We start from the raw sequence: 16382 nt of genomic DNA, 5'->3' as shown, positions 1-16382 counted from the left end.
TCTTTCACCTGTGCAACTGAACAGGCCTACCCAAAATCCATGGAAATCAATGGAAGATCTCAATTTGTTTCATTTGAGAGAGATGATGTGCAGTGGTATTCGAAAAAAATTATGTTGCTGATACCTTCTGTTTCTTTGTATTTAAAACTTTTGGCCTGCTGTGGTGTTGTTGTTCTTCAAAAAAACAACAGATTTAATCTTCTAGGCAGAGCACTTCTTGGAACCTTTCCCATAACATAATAGGACTTAAAGAACTTGGTTTCCAAGCTTAAGAAAAAATAAATCTGTGAGCATAAAGGCCATCTTTGGGAGAGGTCAGAGGACGTGTACCCTGTTGTTGATAGCAGCTTGTAGTGCAGAAGGAGGGAGGAGTTGGAGGACAGGGTAATCCTTTTTACTGTTCTACCTTTTTGGCTGTCAGTATCTGAGCTAGAGTTGCTGGGCCTGTTGTGTAAAAGTTCATGATGACTTCTCAATTTATGTGATGGTTTTCTGAATACCTTTAGCATTCACTTAATGTGACTGTAAGCTTTTTCACAGTCTGTCCTTTTTATTGAAGGAAGTGCTTCCTGACTGAGGGGGGACACTGAGGTATGTATTAATTTAATACGCTGTCTTGTTAGATTGAGGTGCCCTCAATCTTATTTTATATTTTAGTTCTTATTTTATAGGAAGTTGTGAGTGTGATTTGACTTTGACATAAGCTCTATAAAGATCTAAAGATGTCCTTTTTTAGAAAGTATTTCAAGTACTTTGAGTGTCTTGCTTCAGCTTTCAGCTCTGCTGTTTTATGTGCCTTATGATACAAAATTTAGACTTGTAATAAATGAACTCAGGGAATTACTGGGTTATCGAGAAGAGCAAACCTTAGTTTGCACTAAAAGCAGAGCGTCTTTGCTTCTCTTAGCCCAGGGAATTGGCCACTACTAGCCATGACTTGACTGTAGCAAGGCTGGAACAAGTCTTAATTCATAGATTATTTCTTTAATGCCAGAAGGAATGGTTGTATCGCTTTCTTTAATCACCTCTCTATCAGTAACCATTAAATTCCATTGGATTATGCTTTTATTGAGCCAGGTAATGTGTATTTTGCTTGACTCCTTCCCGAAAGATTTCTGGTAATTATTTGAATGAAAGCGTAGAGGATAGAGAATCACTTGCTTTCTGCGACAGCTTATTCCATTAATCATTCTCCCTATTTGGTAAGGAAAAGTTTTTTTAAAAAGAGGCGGCTGTATTGGGGATATCCCTACTTACTGAATCAAGTATATAGAATATATATTTTCAATTCTTATAGAAGGAGATGCGATATCCTGTAAATTATAGGGCTTTCTGATAGGCAAACAGGTAAACTAAGCATTGTTAAAGTTCTCGGTGACTAAATGTTCCAGTCTTTTTGTCCAAGGGGGCTGACTTTGTGCGTGCATGCGTGTGTGTGCGTGTGTGAGAGAGAGAGAGAGCAAGCCTCTTTGTCCTTTCCTGGTCTGGGATAGGGTAAGTTGGATGTAGCATTCATCTTGCTCTTAGGCTGCGACTGCACATTTGGTGTCTACGCGCCCCCTCTAGTGCTTCTCAAAGGGTAAGCCTCAGAGAAGTGTCAGCAGCCCTCAGCGTTGGTGCGTTTGATTATTTTCTGTAATAAATTAATTTAAAAGTGTGTTTTAGATTGACTTGAACTCTCTAGGAAGTATATTTTATAATCTGGAACAGAAATAGTTCTAAGAAGTCTTTTTAGCGGGTGATCTTTGTTGAATTTTAAAAAATGGCATAATAATACACATTCTGGCATGCAGCCAACTCCATGTTATTTAGTATGAAGAGGAGGCTGTGATGTTCCTAATGTTGGAAAAACAAGACAATGCAATGACAGACTTTTCTCCTAGGGCTTGGCCAGAGTCTGGTGCTGGGCCAGACCTTAATGAGCCTTGTTGGACTTGGGCTGGTTTTGTGAACAGCCACTGGGTTCTGTTTCCATTGCTTACTTGGGTGCTCTTGGCTCTTAACGTCTTTTTCGATTTGCACAGTTAATTAGCTTGAGCTGCACTCACCAGGAAAACACGTCTTCCAGACCAGCCAGCTTTGGAAATGGGACCGGCTGTGTTGGAATGGCAGCGTGCCTGCGGTCAGTGAGTCCGCTGGACTCGGGCTGCCTCTGCTTGCAGGCAACTCTGGTGTCCCAGTGTATAATTAAGCATTGGTCATGTTGTCTTTAGCAATATATAAGGATATTAATGAGTGTTTTTTTGTTATTATCATCTTTTTTTTTTTTTTTTAAATAACGTATCCTGTTGGAGCATCCTGGAGCTTGCCTCTTGTTGGAGAGAGGCTTGGGGAGGACAGCTACAAGCGCTAACTGGATTACTGGCCCTAGCTAAATTCGCAAGTGAAAGCTACCTAGGATATTTTAATGTTTTCAAATTTTCTCCCTCTACCCCCTTCTTTTCTCCCCTTCCCTCCCAATATGTGCGGATTTTGGATGGTACTCTGCTTGGAGAAAGTGGTGTTTTAAGAAATATTTTCACCTTGTTTCCTTTTTGCCAGAGTTCGTTTCAGACAAAAAACCACTTACAATTTGTCATAAATTCGTTGCATTTTTTTGGTTGGTTTGTTATTAACTTAGGTGTGATGCCATGCTAATTCAAACCTTATGCTTCATGTAGTCTCCATTTTATTAACTTCAAGTGACAGTGTTTGGTGACCAGAGAAGAGGTCTATTATGTGTTCTTTCTCCCCCTACCATTTGAGTTCTTAGTGGTAGTTGGTGACAGCATCCAGTGACTACAGTAGTTAATTTTCATGAAGCAGACAAGGCTTTAGGAAATTAAACTAAAGAATATGAACTCTGGAATTTTGGAGAGGAGTGAAAGTTAGTGGTTAAGAACCAGCATTAAGTTACCCAGCATGAAGTGTCAATTAATTATACTTCTAATATGTAGTTAATTCTGCCTTTTATAACTAGCATTCAGGATAGCAAAGGGATAGACTTGTTTTGTCAATTGTGTGCATGCCAGATGGAGCCTTAATATGTGTCAGCAGATAAATGGGCCATTATTAAGATTAGATGCATAATGATCATTTCAGCCTTGTTTATTTAGGTCATCAACAGCAGAAGATAGTCTCTTATAAGTAAAAATGCTTTGGGTTCTGAAAATATTTTCCTTTTCTTAGACTGCTATTATTTAAATGTGGAAGGTTTGCTCTCTGGTTTTAAAGTAATGCGTTAAGTTAACTTTTAGTTTACTTAAGTGAGAACTTGGAAAAAAAAAATAATCACAGCCACAAGTAATTCTGCCGGTGACTTGATTTGTTGTACTGAGTAGTGAAGCTGATAGCTGTGTTAGCAGATGAATTTGTTAATTTATTAGATGGAACTCATTAATATTTTACCTAGTATTTCAGTGTGAGGCTCCTAGGTATTTACTTATTTAGTAGACAATGCAATGTTCAGTTATATATATATATTTTCTTAAAACAGCACCTGCTACAATTTTGGGCTCCTTGCTGTAGTAGAAGATTTTGACAGTAATGAACGTATATGTTTTATTTCAGGTTGCAGTGTAAGATTTTGGAAGTCATTGCTCCAGCCCATCACAATGGAATGGCGAATGGCCATGCCAGCAGCACTGACGGAGACACAATTGTCATCAGCGATAGTGATGACTCAGAAGCGCACAGTAGCTCTGCACAAAATGGGTAAATGATACTTCTACTGTATAAAGAATTTGGGCTGGGTAGAAATGAGACTAAAGCGGACTTGGCACAGTCTGACCAAACCAAATTCTTTGATCTGTATGGATTGTGAGTGTTCAGCCAGCTGAAGGTGACAAACTGAATATTCACAGGTGCCAGTTATGCTGCGTGTAATCCACCAGAGAATGGTGCATTATGAGAAATGGGGTACCTACAGAATGATCATTGTTAATCTATTTCGAATGACGATGTTTCTGTTGAGATGGTGGAAGAGCCTCGTATGTCTGTCACTGGGCCTCTCTGTGCTGCCAAAACTGTGCTGCTGTAGCTTGGAAAATATAGTCACATTCTGTATTTCTGCAGTCTGCTCTTACTTGGCATGAGGTATTATTTCACTTCCATCACGGCGCTCAAAGTTGAGATAGCCTTGTAATAAGTGGACATGTTCTCAGTGGAACTCTTTGAGAAGTCTTTCCAGAAACTTAATGTGTTTGCGTCCAAAATGTAAAAATGCACAAAGCTTTCTTCATTTGTCCATATAAATATATACCATTGTATTTCATGAATTTGATTATGATTTTAGATGCAGTGAAACAGTATGTGTCTTGTTTTAAGGAACTGCCTGTAAGCAGGAGTAGCTTAATAACATTGAGTAAGAGTACTTCTTAACTGTAATTGTGGTGTTTAATTTGAGGCATCCCTTTACCAACCAGCAATTGAGCTTATCTTACCAGTATAATGAGAAGAAAGATTTCAGTTCTTCACAAGCACAATGAGAGGGTTTGAAGGGCCCCAATCTTGTATCTAGTAACACACAGGCTTTACACAAACTGTCATTGGCTTTGAGATGTCATGTGGATGCAGAAGTTATTTTCATTGATTGTTGCATGAGGACTTCCATGTCCTGACATTCCTTGAATATCTGTGTGGAGCTCCTCGCTAGGCTAAGAGAATAACAGGAGATTAATACTTTTTAAAATTCCCTGCTGTCTCTTGCAGGCAGTGTCCAAGTTGTTTGTGAAGAGGTCCTACAGATTTGTGAAAATAGAGGCATTTTCTGTGTTCCGTAGGGCATACGACATTTGAAAGGAGGTATTCTTGGAATAATGCAAGTGCGTACAGAGCTGACTGTGGGATTGATGCTTTTATATTGCTGTCACTTCCATGCATGCAGGGCTGGTAGTGAGACTGAGTCTTACACTCCCCATCAGTCTGTGGTCCTGATCACTTATTTTGATAGTGCAGAGGAGGGAGGGAAAATAGTTTCTTTCTCACAAGATTTCTCTTTATAAGAGAATGTACAGATTTTTTTTTTAAGCACTGTTCTGTGGCACAACTAACTAACATGTGTGCTGAGAGCTTAAATTGCAGACTTCTTACAGCTTTAAAATACTTACTGGAAGTTCTAAGCAGGTATTTTTATGGTGAATGGAAGAGTCTAATAACACTCCAGTTATTTTCTGGATTTATTCCGAGTATGTGCAGACTTGGAAAGTATTATTTGCTGTACCTGTAAAACCTGTCTGAAACGAGGGCATTGCTGTCAGTTTTTGTATATTGGCATCTAAGATTCTTTGTACTCCTATTCATAATGATAAGAAATCACACTGAACTGAGTGACATTGTTTTACACCTCTCATCCTTCAGAGACTGTATTTTGCTGTTTATGGAGAAACTTGGATGTGGAGAGTATGGCTGTTGCTTCACTTGGGACCAATGTCAAGTTGACATGCAGAACCACTATTCTTGCCTCTGTCTGCACACAAATCTCTAGGTTTTGAGGCCCAGCCTTCATGTAAAGCTGCAGTGCTGTTAAACAATGGTACAGCAGATGCTCGATGTGTTTGTGAGAGAGGGGGAGGGGAGCAAGCACAGATTGATGGGCCATCTGCAAATATTTTTCCTAAAGAATCTGTAAGGCTAGAGAATCTTAACTGAAAATAGATGTAATTAGAGATACCAACCTTTCTCTGACCCTTCTCCTGTCTATGTGGGGCAGAAATAACCACACCCGTTGCTACTGACCTTTTTGATTGCATTCTGCGGTAAAAGCTGAGGGTGTACAGAGAGAAAGAGGCCAGGACACTCGCACTTCCTCCCGCACTCTCTCAGAAAAACAGGCTGCTTTGAAAGGCCTGGGTTAGGAAGCAAAACGTAGCAGTCTTCTAAGATCTTAAACCGGCGATGCTATGCCCTGGGACCCTGTGGTATCATAGATTAGCACTGTTCATATTTTAAACTGATAGACTTAGGGGTAAAGTTGAACACTTGCGTTCGCTTTAGCATTCAGCAGCAGGCTGGAGATGGAGGAACTGTACTGCCAGGTGCATACAGTGCTAGCTGCAGCTTAATTCATGGCATTCCTCCTGTCAGGGCTATGAATAACGTGAACCATCAACCACATCAGAAGCACTATACGAAAAATTTCCTCTTGGTTTGCTGGCTGGTTTGTGGCAGTAAATTTTGGTGTTTACTCAATTTGAAATGAAGTATAATCTTCATTTTGAGGAAGACTTAATTGTTTCTGTAAATTTGGGGATGCAAGCAGAAGTAACAAAGTTTTTGAAAGTAATGCCAGTGGAACCTCACCATCCAGACTTCTTTAACCATCTTCAACCTGTTTTTCTGCCTCTATTTGGAGAAAAACTATGAACAGCATATGTCAAAAAGTGCAGTCATAGCGTGTCATTAAAGCTATACAGTGTCTTCAGTAGAACAACTCTTTCCTTATCCTTCTGCTTTCCTTTCTTCCTCTCTCATCCCTCCATCTCCTTTGTCTAATAATAATGACGATAGGTCTTAGTCCACTTTGTATTGTAAAGCAGGACCAGAGTACTGGATCAAAGGCAGCTTAGAATTTTCATCAAAAGGTTCAAATCAGGACTTTTTTGCAAAGTGCTGTTGTCTTGTCCTTGGAGCAGTATAATGAGCATGCTGTTAGCAGTCTTCAAGTTGCCTTATTTCCACTTCAGGGTATTAGTCAGACTTCAGAAAATATTTGCAGTTCCAAATGGGCAGTTGTAATTGCTCGGTATGAAGGAGCTTGGCAGCAGCTGCCTTCAAAGGTGTGCAGAAGCCAGTTTATCTGTCAGGATCAATATACTGACAGATTTCCTCTATGTAAGGCTTGTGCTGAAGCATAAGGAGACCATAAATGATTGTGTTATTTAGCTAGCATTCTTCAAGGGAGCTTTTTTGATTCCCAAGCTTAGTCAAAGAGAAGAAGAAAAGCCACTGCCTCTTCTTTGAGGAGGACAGCATTCATTGTGGATGCATTCCTGATCCTTTAACCCTCAGTACTTTTCTGTGCAGTTTTTCTAGGTCTGTTAACACTGCAAGATACAGGTAGGTCCAGCAAGACTCAGACCAGATAATGTGTGTAGTCACGTCCTGGACAAAGCAGCTCAGAAGGTCTCAGAAGCTTCTTAGTAAAGCAACCTTTAAGACCGTGCTGGCTGAATACAGTACAGCAGAACTGTAAGGAGGAATTTATTTCCAGGCCACCTGGTCACTGTGCCAAAGTAATTGAAGAGCTGATGAGACTATTATCTGTTGGTGGTTCAGAATAACCTCATTCAAAAAATGTAAGACTCTGCCAGGTGCTTGGCGTGTTTACTTGAGTGCAGTAGAAACTGGGATAGGGTGAGTCAGTTCCAGTTTTCACCTACAAAGTTACAAGATATTCTGTATTCTTTCCTCTGGATCTAGTGGTCTGTCAGAGTTGTCCTCTGAAGACTTGTTGCAGGCAATCTCTGCAGCAAACTGGGTGAAACCTTTGCTGTCTCTTATTGTGTTTGATATTACACTTTATGAAGTAAAATATGACAAAAATTAATACTAAGAATTTTATGCCAAAGTGACTTGCCAATCTGTATAACTTTCAAAGCTTTCTACATGTAGTGAATGACCTTGTTCTTCCTCTTCTGCACTAAGCAAAATTTTTACTTTAAATGTGGGTTGATGGAGGAAGATTTCAGGAGTACTTTAATTTATTAGGGTAATAATTGGAAGCTCAGAAAGTAAGCAGAAAAAAACTTAGTTTGTTTGGGCATTAGGTTAGGGCTGTTGTGTATGATCCACTGAAGGTGAGAGAAGGATTTATATATTTATATATTTATGGCAATTATTCTTTTTCTTAACTGGAGTTGGTCTGAGTGACTCAACTTCAGACTCTAACTTGGATAGCTTCATGCAAGTCAGACAGCGCGTATCATAGTGCTTATCTGTACGTCCAGTAGATGTCTTGCTGTTTCTAAGTCTAAACCTTCTTTTCCGTTCCTTATTTTGTTTATGACTATGCTGATAATTGTGAACTAATTTTCTCCAAAATTTTTTCATGTTATTCTCATCTGAAAATGAGATAACTGTGGATAAGCACTGTTTCTTTTACATTTCATTTGTGTGAATGAATGTACCTATTATTGGGCATCTGAGTGTTCAGTTTCTTTGGACTTTTATTTCATAGAGGCAGTGGGGGGAAAATAAGAATTAGAGCAGATTTCATATTCAACAAACTAGCAAAGTGCAGTTCACCCCATCTTGTGTGTGTTCTTCATGGGTTAAAGAAGAGCGAGTGGTATATTGATTCATTTTGTTTTGTCATAGGCTCCACCTTTAAGCATTTTGTAAGTGCCAGAAGGACTGACAGTGGTGATGAAATGCATAGCTGTAAATCTTCTAGTTCATCCACATAACTTCTTCAACTTCCCTTACTGATTAAATAAGATGGTGGTTGAATTCTTCCTGATAAAGCAATATGACTTTTGATTACAAGTTACCACCATAGGAGAAGTTAGTTCTGCTGTTTAATAGCAAAATACAACATTGTTTAAAGAAAATCTCAGTAGTTTAACTCTGTGAAGTCTATCCATAAATATGTGTCAGTATTTAAAGTATATTGTCTATGGCAAAATTCCTTTTGCTGTATTTTAGAGGAATGAATTTTAGTTTTATGACACACCAGACCGGGGTGATTATCCTCCTAGGAAATGGTATAAGGAAACAGTTACTGTTACATTAAAAATGAAGAATATTTTTTGTGGAGGGGAAAAAAACTACTACTGATCTGTAAAAGGGAAGTGCATTTTGGGGAAAAAAACATGTAACTCAATAAGCATTTCTTTGAAAAGGTAGATGCATTGCCTTATGATTCCTGTTATTTTTCTGAATGTTGTTAGTGTTTCTTCTGAACTGATATTTCAGAAAAATATTCTGCCTGTTTTTTTATTAATTTGGCGACGTGATCCATAGCTCTACGGCTACTATTTTTATTCATTTTATTTAACATGGTCTTTTGCATTCCTCCTTCATCATCTTCTCCTCCTTTTTCCTGCTTTGCAGTTGCCGTCATGAGTGCTGAGAGTATTAAAGGGGCAATTGTCTGAGGTATAAGGACGTATCATTACTTGTCTCCATCTTTATGCTTCCTTCCTTTCTCATGTCCCATCTCCCTGATAAGGAAACCAATATCCCTGATCTCTTTTCCTCCTCTTTGCAGGAACTCACTTTGCAGATCTAAATCTAGTGGCAGAAAAGTTGCCAGAAGTGAACTTCTTCTAGGTCCTCTTTGGTAACAGTGGAAGCTGTAGACTGTATTAAATATGGATGAGAATTTTCAAGAGGTGCATTGTGTATGCATATAAAAATATTAAATGTGTACAATGGAAGGTGTGTTGTGATTGTCATTAACTCTTTAAATTTTTTTTTAGGGAGAAGAAAGCCATAATTGATCCTTCTTTGTTCAAATACAAAGTCCAACCTATTAAAAAAGACCTATATGAAACTGTTACTGTTAAAGCATCTCAACTAAGGTAAATATTAGTATATGAAAGTTAAAATTGTACTTTAAAACTGTAAGAATTGTGTAGGTCATTGTAAGAGGTTTTTGATATAAACCAGCATTTTAAAATAATACATTAGAACTACTGATCAGAGGCACAGGTACATAATATTGTTTCACAGGCTTTCTGTAATGAGGAATCCAGACTTTATTAACACAGATACCAACTCCTTTTGAATCTCTGTGCTTCTGTTGGCACAGAGGTGAGACCTGCTGTTACTTCTGATAGCTGTGCCTCCTGCTGTAACTGATGGAGTAGGTGAAAAAAGTTCAAGAACCCTCGTCTATAATATTGATGAACTATTGGCAATGCCTCAGCTTGACCAAGCGGTGTGGGAATTCACCCCTCTCATTTGTCGGCTTGAGACTTTGTTCCTCTAGCTCTCTGTCTGAGATGCGAATGTTGCTTGTCCTTTTTGCCTGTTTTCACCCTCTTCTGAAGCAATCAGACTTCAGTTTTATTTAGGGATCTTAAAGCTACTGTGATAAAAAGGAATGTATGGAGAATATAGCAGGGAGAAGTAGGCTGTGGGGTTTGTCTGTATCTGTGTGTAGGACAACAAACCAGGATCTTCAAAACAAAAATTACAGATGCATAGGGCAACTGTTCAAGTATTACTTGAGTTTTGGTTTGTTTGAATCGATTTGGGGTTACAAAGAGCAGCTGTTAGTTACAATAGTAAGGGTGTCATTTATATTTTAAGAAAATGTGTAAAAGGGTTAATCATATGATCTGCTGCATGTGTTTTTTCACATATTATCATCTGTAGTTAAACAATAATTAAAGATCTTAGTTGATAATGCTACCTTTCTTTCCTAATACAGCCGGAGGAAACATCTCTTTTCTCGTGATAGACTTAAACTTTTCCTGAAACAACACTGTGAACCACATGATGGAGTTATTAAAACTAAGGTAAAATAAGAAAGAATAATATGAGAGAGAGACTATTGACCCTATTCAGTTGGTTTTTTGCTCTTCTCTTCTAGCTGCTCAGAGCTTGTTTTTTTTAAACTACATCAAGTTTAGTGATTTGTAAGTACATTATATCGAGTCAGTATTTGACTTTTCAAAAACAAAAGGATGCATACTGCAGCTTTTTCTGTAAAAAGTTTTTGTTAACCTTTGCTTGTAAAGAAGGCAGTAGTTTTTCTGCACGTCAAGTAGAATTTAATTATCTAGTTTCTTCTTTAGCTGCCAGTTTAGAAAAGTTCCCCAACATAAAAATGGGAGGTTTTGCCTAGAAAAATGTTATTTATTAAAACATATTTTTGCTTAGTCTAACACGAGTTATTTTCATTCCTCAAGGTATGCAGCTGGTATTTCTAAGTCAACTAAAAAACAACTGTTACTGTTTTGGTATAGTAAGCTAATATGAATCTGTTGCAATGATTTTAGCTGGAAAATAATTTATAGTAGTTTGAATTCAGTCTCCAGCTCTTCATTGAGATAGAAGTAGCAAAGAGTTCAGATGGCTGGAATGGGCTTTTGATGAGACCTTAGATGTTGAAGATGTTAAGATGCGTATTTTTGTCCTCTTCTGTGGAGATACATGATGATACTTAGTACAAGTTCAGTCTAAAGTTTACATGTTAGTCCATGCGAAGTGACTCTTGAGCATTTCTGTTTCCTTGTGCTCAGGGAATTGAACAGCTTTTCCTACGCTTACAACAGCAATTTCCTTGCCTTGCTTGCTGTGCAACAGGAGGTTCTGGACTCTTTCACTGTGTATTGCAGCCTTGACGCTGAAATCCCTCTTATCTTCATCTTGTTTTCAGAAAGCAGCGTTTGTTTATGTCTTGTATTTTGTGGGTGTGTTTTAAGAGGAATTCTCATACAGCTGTGTAACTGCTCATTCTGCATGGGAGAACCGAGAGATGAGACCATTGATGAGAGTCTGAAAGTTGTGGAAAATAAGAAAGCAACTAATGTCTAAATAAGTTTGTAACTTCAAAGTCTCTCTTTTGAAGAAATGGAAATAGAAGAAAATAGAGCTGAAAGGGATAACCACCCCCTTCCTTGGGCTTGTTAGTGTTTGTGTCCTTGATGTGATACAGGATGCTAAGTCTAGTGATCTGTTAGTGATGTTTTCTGGTGCCTCAGGAAAATTGTTATATTCTGTGTATGTATGCATCTGTCAACTTGGCTTTGTTTGGGCATTTCGTGGAATGTCTCCATGTTCCGTTGCTGGTTGCCTTGCATTTCGGCAGTTACATGACCATGTCCTGTTGGAGTGTCTCCTTTGTATCCTCATCCGTATCCGTTGATTAGGGCAGACTTCCTGAAGTCGCCAAGTTGAGAAAGCAGAGTTGAAAAGAAACTTTGACAATTCAGAATGAGAGCAGTCATGATCTTTTCTCCTCTTCTAGAAGTGTTTTAAGTGTGGTAGAGAATTATGTGATTCTTCAGTAAGTTAATTTTCCAGCTTTTTCTGTCAAAAGTCATTCTCAATACACCTCAGTGATTTACTAGGAAGACTATGTCCAGCTGTGTTTGCTGAAAGGCATTTAAAGAAACAAAATCTTACCAGATGAGGCCAAATTCTGTTTTCAAATATGTGCTGTTTACATTATCATCCTCTTGGTGGATTAACTCTACAGTTACACTATCTCAAGAGATTTATTTCTTATTCTAAGCTAGCCAATTGTGAATCTAGTTACTTTTATAGTCTTTGTGAATTAATGATTAATTAATTAGCTTATATTTATGAATGTGACAATTTATCTGTTTTCCTCTTTTTTTACTAAGACAACATCAATTGAAAAATATAATCTAGCAGAAAAAAGTTTCTCCGATTTCTTTCCTGATGACCCACCCACGTTTATCTTCAGTCCTGCAAGCAGACGGCGAGGGAGACCTCCAAAGAGGGCATCTACAAGTCTTGTAAGTGGTAACATTTTTAATTCTAGATGAGACACATCAGTGTCGTTTTAAAGGTTTCGTTTCCCTTGAACTTTCAGAACAGTTGGAATACAAGATTGATGTTGTTTGTTGGGTTTTTTGTGAACAAACTGGGATATGTTATATAATTGCTATTAAAGTATTATAGATTGCTTTATAGTTAAGCTAGAAAAAGGGACTATACTGGATCCATTAATTTCTTATTTTTATCTTCCTTATCCATTAATTTCTTATTTTTATCTTCCTTATTTCTGTGATCCCACCAAGAAACTAGCTTTTCAATGTGTTGTGAAGGTGCATGGAGATCTCATTCCTTCTGGGAGTGATTAAAAAATAATTTGCTAAAAACCTTTGATTTGGACTCTTAGATACAATAACGTCACTTGTCCTCAGATACAATTACGCCACTTATCTGTATTTCAACACAGTGAAGCTTAGTGCTCGAAAATCCTTTGTTTAAAAAGAAAACTTGAAGAAAAAGTTTTGGGCTTTGTGCCTTCCTCCCCAACTATTATACAGGATCTTGAGTAGTTAGCATATTCATGGGAAACTCTATAGCCTGTTTTTATCCTTGTTTTAGAGAACTGTTGAAAAATTGGGAATATCTGCTGCTGGTTGATTCACTGTAGATATCACGTTCTTTTTTTTTTTTTTTCCACTCCCCCTCCAAAATGCGTATCAGGAGGACAAGATTACTGCTGAACGAAATACCCCAGGAAAAAAAAGTAAAGTAGCAAGGGAAAAGGCGAGGTTCCAGAAGCAAAAAGAAGATATGCAGGCCATGGGTAAGTTGAGGTTTAGTCCTATGACTAGTAGAACCTGTTTTTACAGATCTGAGAGCAGGCCATAATTACAGTATTTTTGGGGTTGTACCTTTCAAAGAGAAAATGTAGTAAGAGCACACTGCCACAGCACTATTGCAAAGTGCTCCTTCCAGTGGTTAGAATGTTTTCTCAAATTAATTTCTTTTTAGATTTTATTTTACTGAACTGGGAAAATGTAGGAAGCTCGCAGTCCAGCTGTGTTGATTTTTATCTCTGATAAATAAAGAGCAAAAATTTTTGCAGAAGTTTGGATTCTGGAGTGTGTCTACTTTTTTGCACGTCTAGTGTCTGTTTATGTGGTGGAAATGACAACACAGAACAAGGTCTGATCAACATCAAAGCTGCTTCTTTTCTTTTGTAATTACAGCTCCTAGAAGGCTAGTTAAGACACATTCGGGCTTAACCTTATCTTTGTCTTATCTTTTTGCATCCAGAGCTCTAATGCCTTTAAAACACAGTTTCAAACAACAGAGGAGTAATCAGCCTTGAAATAAGTTGTATAAAATGGAGATCCAAATGCACTCTTTATATTCTGCCATCTTGCTAGAAAGCTGTTAACAACATGTTGTTGTTCAGACTTTGTAAATGCTTTCTCCTCTTTGTTGAGGACACAAAATGATGATGAATGCATCAAATAACTAATAATAAGTAAAAAAAAAAAACCTTGGTGTCTCACTCATTCTGTGTTTGCATTTTTGGCCCAATGTTGGCCCATGATGATAAAATTCTTTTTAAAGATGCAGTTTGTTAATTTGAAACCAGCAACTCGTTATACTGGTTGTTTGAAAAGTTTGATCCCATCCAAACAATAAGCTTCCAAATACACTTTCAAATATACTATATTAATGTAATCAAATGTGAATCTAAACATTTTACCTGTTAATAATGTTTAATTGGAATGGCAATTACTGACATTCATAAAGTCCCTTATAAAGAGCTGCTTTAGTACTCTACTAATGATGTAGAAAGGTAAGCAAAATACCAAAGTACCTTGAAAAATTGGTCTTTTTAGTCTGTAGAAGACTATGGGGGATCAGCTTCATGGCTCTTGTTTGCTTGGTGAGAGCCATTGCTCGTATGTGTAGTAGCTGTCTATAAAAGCAGTCTATCCCGTTTTCAGTATTTTATAGGAAGTTGTAATCAAAATCTTTTTTTGAGTGCTGTACACATGGTAATAGAAGTAAGGATTTTTTAAAATTTTCTACACTTGTTATTCTAGCTTTCTTGTTTATTCAATTAAAATGGTAAGCCTCCCTGATCCCCTTTTATTTGTTAGCCTGTATGTGAGTAGACAGACATTGTGCACAGAAAGTGGGAATTTGTATCCTGCTGTTCTTCTGCCAACAACTACAAAGAAATCTGGATCTCCTCAGGCAATAACATTAATTACCAATTAAAGTTCAGCTTCAACTGTATAACAGAAGTAAAACTTGCACAAAACCCACTGCAATACTAAGTAGGTTCCAAATGCAGTGACTTTTCAGTAATTTAGTAATAATTAAATATTTAAAGATCACTTATTTAAAGGTTTTTACTATCACAAATATATCATGGTTGTATGCCACGCCTAGTTATGACATGCTTTTATTAAGCAGTCATTACTAAATATGTTGCTGTAATTGTATGATGTTGGAATCAGTTCTCATTTTTGTATCGCATGATAGAAAACAATAAACAAGTAGTAAACTTCTGTATACTCGTAAAAAGAGAAAATTGAGTTTATTACAGTGATGACAACCTTGTGAAACATGTATAACAGTTAGGCTTAAAATTCTGGTTCTCTGAAGAACTTTCAAGTGATTGAATTTCTGGTTGGCATAGAAACAATTCAGTCTTCCTAACAATATCTTTTTCATATGGTAATTATAAAAAGATCAGTCTATTTAGCATAGTTAAATAAAATTAACATTTTACAAAAGAAAAAATAACTTTGGTTTGTTTTTTGTTTTTTTTTCTCTTACATAGCTTTTGAAAAAGCTAAATTAAAACAAGAGAAAGCAGATGCTCTAGAAGCTAAGAAAAGGGAGAAAGAAGATAAGGAAAAAAAGAGAGAAGAATTAAAGAAGATTGTGGAAGAAGAAAGGATGAAGAAGAAAGAGGAGAAAGAGAGACTCAAAATTGAAAAGGAAAAAGTAATGCATTTGCAGTATATGTGTTCCACTTAGGAGCAGCATATTGGCTCTCTAGTTTACTTGTTTATTAGTTGCTGTCTGTTTCAAGTTACTTTTCCATTAACTGTTTTCAGTTCATAGAAATGCACTTCAGAAGAATAGGCAGTTATAAGATATGGTTATGCATTTGTAGTTCTGGATAATATTCTCTGTGATTACCATTGGCAAAAAGTTCACTTTGAACTTACTTCTAAAATGTGGTGGTAGTTTTTTGCCAATAATGCCTGACATTATGCGGTTGATGGTTGTCTTCTTCATAACTGTTAAAGACTGTACTGCACCAGAATCACAGCATCTTAAATGGTTATGGGTTTAGTTGTGTTTTCCCTTTGGATAGGAACTGCTAAATAACTTTTTCAAATTTTTTTCATTTGAATATGAAGGAATTATTTATTCCACTATATTTTACTACAGCCACATCCACAATCTATTTTGATTGTCTTTGTTTGTGGTAACTTTCATAAATACTTCTAGTTTTAGATATTTTTCCTTACCATTTCTGTTAAAAAAAGCAACCCAACCAACCAGCCCAACAAAAGCCCTCGTCTACTAAAGTATCACCACAGTTTACTTCTAAATATTTTTGCCTGTATGGTCTTATAAAAAAAAAGAAAATTATTAGATTATTTAATTCTATTTAAATATGATTTAGTTTTATTTTTCAGTGTGATCGAAATAGTAAGCGGTGCAGTTCTAAAACTGCAATAAGGTGATCTAACCCTATTTTATACACAAATGTGACTCTCTTTTCAGGAAAGAGAGAAGCTGCGTGAAGAAAAAAGAAAATATGTGGAATACCTGAAACAGTGGAGTAAGCCTAGGGAAGATATGGAGTGTGATGACCTTAAGGTATGACTGAACTTGGAATACATCAAGCTTGCACTTTAAAGGGTCCCCGAGATATATTCCCTGATGCAGAGAGAGATCTAGATCTGATCTGAATGGTAGGGGTTGGAAAT

The 16382-nt window shown here is 37.1% G+C and overlaps 1 protein-coding gene across 1 annotated transcript in view; it reads left to right on the top strand.

The window, feature by feature from the left end:
* The window catches only part of BAZ1A (bromodomain adjacent to zinc finger domain 1A), a 64706-nt gene that overhangs the window by 16511 nt on the left and 31813 nt on the right, over positions 1 to 16382 (top strand). The window contains exons 4-10 of the mRNA XM_054067782.1: positions 3550 to 3693; positions 9399 to 9500; positions 10355 to 10442; positions 12276 to 12410; positions 13111 to 13213; positions 15218 to 15384; positions 16177 to 16272. Of these exons, the coding sequence (XP_053923757.1) occupies positions 3550 to 3693; positions 9399 to 9500; positions 10355 to 10442; positions 12276 to 12410; positions 13111 to 13213; positions 15218 to 15384; positions 16177 to 16272 (835 nt within the window). The remainder of the gene's footprint in view (positions 1 to 3549; positions 3694 to 9398; positions 9501 to 10354; positions 10443 to 12275; positions 12411 to 13110; positions 13214 to 15217; positions 15385 to 16176; positions 16273 to 16382) is intronic.

This window comes from Cuculus canorus, chromosome 5, assembly GCF_017976375.1.
Source record: "Cuculus canorus isolate bCucCan1 chromosome 5, bCucCan1.pri, whole genome shotgun sequence".
Taxonomy (NCBI): Eukaryota; Metazoa; Chordata; class Aves; order Cuculiformes; family Cuculidae; genus Cuculus; species Cuculus canorus.
Note: the sequence above shows the minus strand (reverse complement) of the source record. Positions and strands in the feature narration are given on the sequence as shown.